At 39.6% G+C, this 2,352-nt stretch overlaps 1 protein-coding gene across 1 annotated transcript; it reads right to left on the bottom strand.

The window, feature by feature from the left end:
* Positions 1-388: 388 nt before the first annotated feature.
* Positions 389-1,853, bottom strand: LOC100973098 (translationally-controlled tumor protein). Its single transcript, XM_003806279.6, has one exon. The coding sequence runs from the start codon at positions 1,114-1,116 to the stop codon at positions 598-600; it is 519 nt and encodes a 172-aa protein (XP_003806327.1). The 5' UTR covers positions 1,117-1,853; the 3' UTR covers positions 389-597.
* Between the last annotated feature and the right edge of the window lie 499 nt (positions 1,854-2,352).

Below are 2,352 nucleotides of genomic sequence, written 5' to 3'. Positions count from 1 at the left end.
TATACCAAAGTGGGTGCTCAGGAAATGATTTTGTAGTAATCATTTAGTGATTTTTGCCTACTGAGTTTTCTCCCTTTTAGACTTCTGCCTTTACATCTCACTCAGCTTCCTGGGCACTGCTTTTGCATTAAAGTAAATTGTGTTCTACTCCAAGCAGTTTTTTTATTTTTTATTTTTTTTATTTTTTTGCTATGAGCATGGTCTTTCCCTTTATTGCAACTCAAAATCAGAACCTTTGATTCTTTTTTATATTCCAGTCCCAGAAGTAGTCTCCACTGTAGAAGTTAATTGATGAGTAGTAGCCTACAATCAGGCTCTAGCTTCTCCAGGAACACTACAGGATCAATTTAGTTTAAATATGCATTAAACTAAAAGGCATTCTCTCAAGTGAGTTTAAATGCATTTTATTTTTAGACAACCTACATGACATGTTTTTCTTAAAAACAATGCCTCCACTCCAGATAAATCACAGTCAAAATAAATGAAGAGCTCAAGATGACATCAGTCCCATTTGTCTTAAGTCCTGGTGTTGTGTGGATGACAAGCAGAAGCCAGTTATGATGACAGGTGATAGATCCAAAATAATTGCCAAATTTGTTAACATTTTTCCATTTCTAAACCATCCTTAAAGAAAATCATATATGGGGTCACACCATCCTCACGGTAGTCCAATAGAGCAACCATGCCATCTGGATTCATGTTTTCACCAATAAAGAACTGGTAGTTTTTGAAATTAGCAAGGATGTGCTTGATTTGTTCTGCAGCCCCTGTCATAAAAGGTTTTACTCTTTCTGGTCTCTGTTCTTCAAGTTTCCCTTTGATTGATTTCATGTAATCTTTGATGTACTTCTTGTAGGCTTCTTTTGTGAAACTTGTTTCCTGCAGGTGATGGTTCATGACAATATCGACACCAGTGATTACTGTGCTTTCGGTACCTTCGCCCTCGGGGCCTTCAGCGGAGGCATTTCCACCAATGAGCGAGTCATCAATGTTACCTTCTGTCCTACTGACCATCTTCCCCTCCACCTCCAGGCACAACCCGTCCGCGATCTCCCGGATCTTGTAGATGTCGGAGAACATCTCATCGTGGCTGATGAGGTCCCGGTAGATAATCATGATGGCGACTGAAGGGAGACGACGACGGCGCTAGCTTAGCACGAGCCTGAAACTCGAAGCGAGCGCGGTGCAGCCGGAGCGGCGCTCGTGGGGAGGGGGGAGCGGGCGGAAAAGCTCCAAGCAGTTTTTAAGCATTTCTTCACGTACTTTATCTTAGCCACATAGAAATTCCTGCTACTCTTCATGTGTGATTATCGGCAAGAGGCCATGCAGCTTCCCTGGCTCTGGGTAAAACCCTTTGATGGGTCCCTTACCAAGAGAAACCACATCAGTGTAATCAGCATTGAGTGGGTTCCCCAGTGGGTGACTCCCAGTGGCTTTACTCCATAGATATGCCTTTGGTTTGCTTTTGTTCACAGTGACACCGTCCGGGGCTGAAGGCTGAAGAATGATTCCCCTAGTTTCACCTTTCCTCACTATGCCTGCATTGCAGCCTCCATGAATAATTCTATACAAAATTAGGGAGGCTGTTTACTCAGTTATCATTGTTCACTCGTAACTCAAGACAAGTCCTTGGCCCTGTGGCTTATGGCTCACGCTCCAACTAGTCCTAGAAGGCTGTTTACTATATCATAGAATTGTCCTGAATACAAAATTGTATTGAATAGAATAGAATTGAATTGAATTGAATTGTCCTGAATACAGAATTGTACTGAATACAACAGTGTCCTAGCTAAAGCAAATGTCATTTTATCATGCAGTTTTTGAACTCTGCAGATCTACATTTAATTACAATTATTTACACACAGAGAGAGTGCCCCCGCTACCATGATGATATCCTAGAATTCTAGAACCCCAAAGACTTCATAACTAAAGTTTATTCCACTGGTTTTAACATTTTTTTCTTAGCAATAAATAAATTTTATCAACTCTAAAATCTTGGACAGATTCCCTAATATTTTACTGGTTTAAGTTGTTATTTCAAGTGTATGCCATTTATTTATTTTGAAGTCTATCAGTCAAAAATGAGGCTGTTTTGATGAGCACAATAACTTTAAGTCAGAGGTTGTGGATAACAGTTTGAGTCTCATGTTAGCCAGTTGATTTCTGTGTTTGGTTTTGAAGGTATAACATTGAGAAAATCCTAATTATGATGAATAGAAGTTAACAAACACATGTTTTTAAAGGATAGCTTGCTTAAAAATCTAACAATACTCTTATTAATTACTCTAGAGCCTCAAAAGGGGAATAGTAGAGTGTCTTCTGTTTCAAAGTCGAATCATTAGGAAACTCTAA

Source organism: Pan paniscus, chromosome 1 (assembly GCF_029289425.2).
Source record: "Pan paniscus chromosome 1, NHGRI_mPanPan1-v2.0_pri, whole genome shotgun sequence".
Taxonomy (NCBI): domain Eukaryota; kingdom Metazoa; phylum Chordata; class Mammalia; order Primates; family Hominidae; genus Pan; species Pan paniscus.
This window is presented reverse-complemented; position numbering and strand designations above follow the sequence as displayed.

Coding starts and splice junctions, on each gene's coding strand:
- LOC100973098 (XM_003806279.6), bottom strand. CDS start 1,116: ATGATTATCTACCGGGACCTCATCAGCCACGATGAGATGTTCTCCGAC.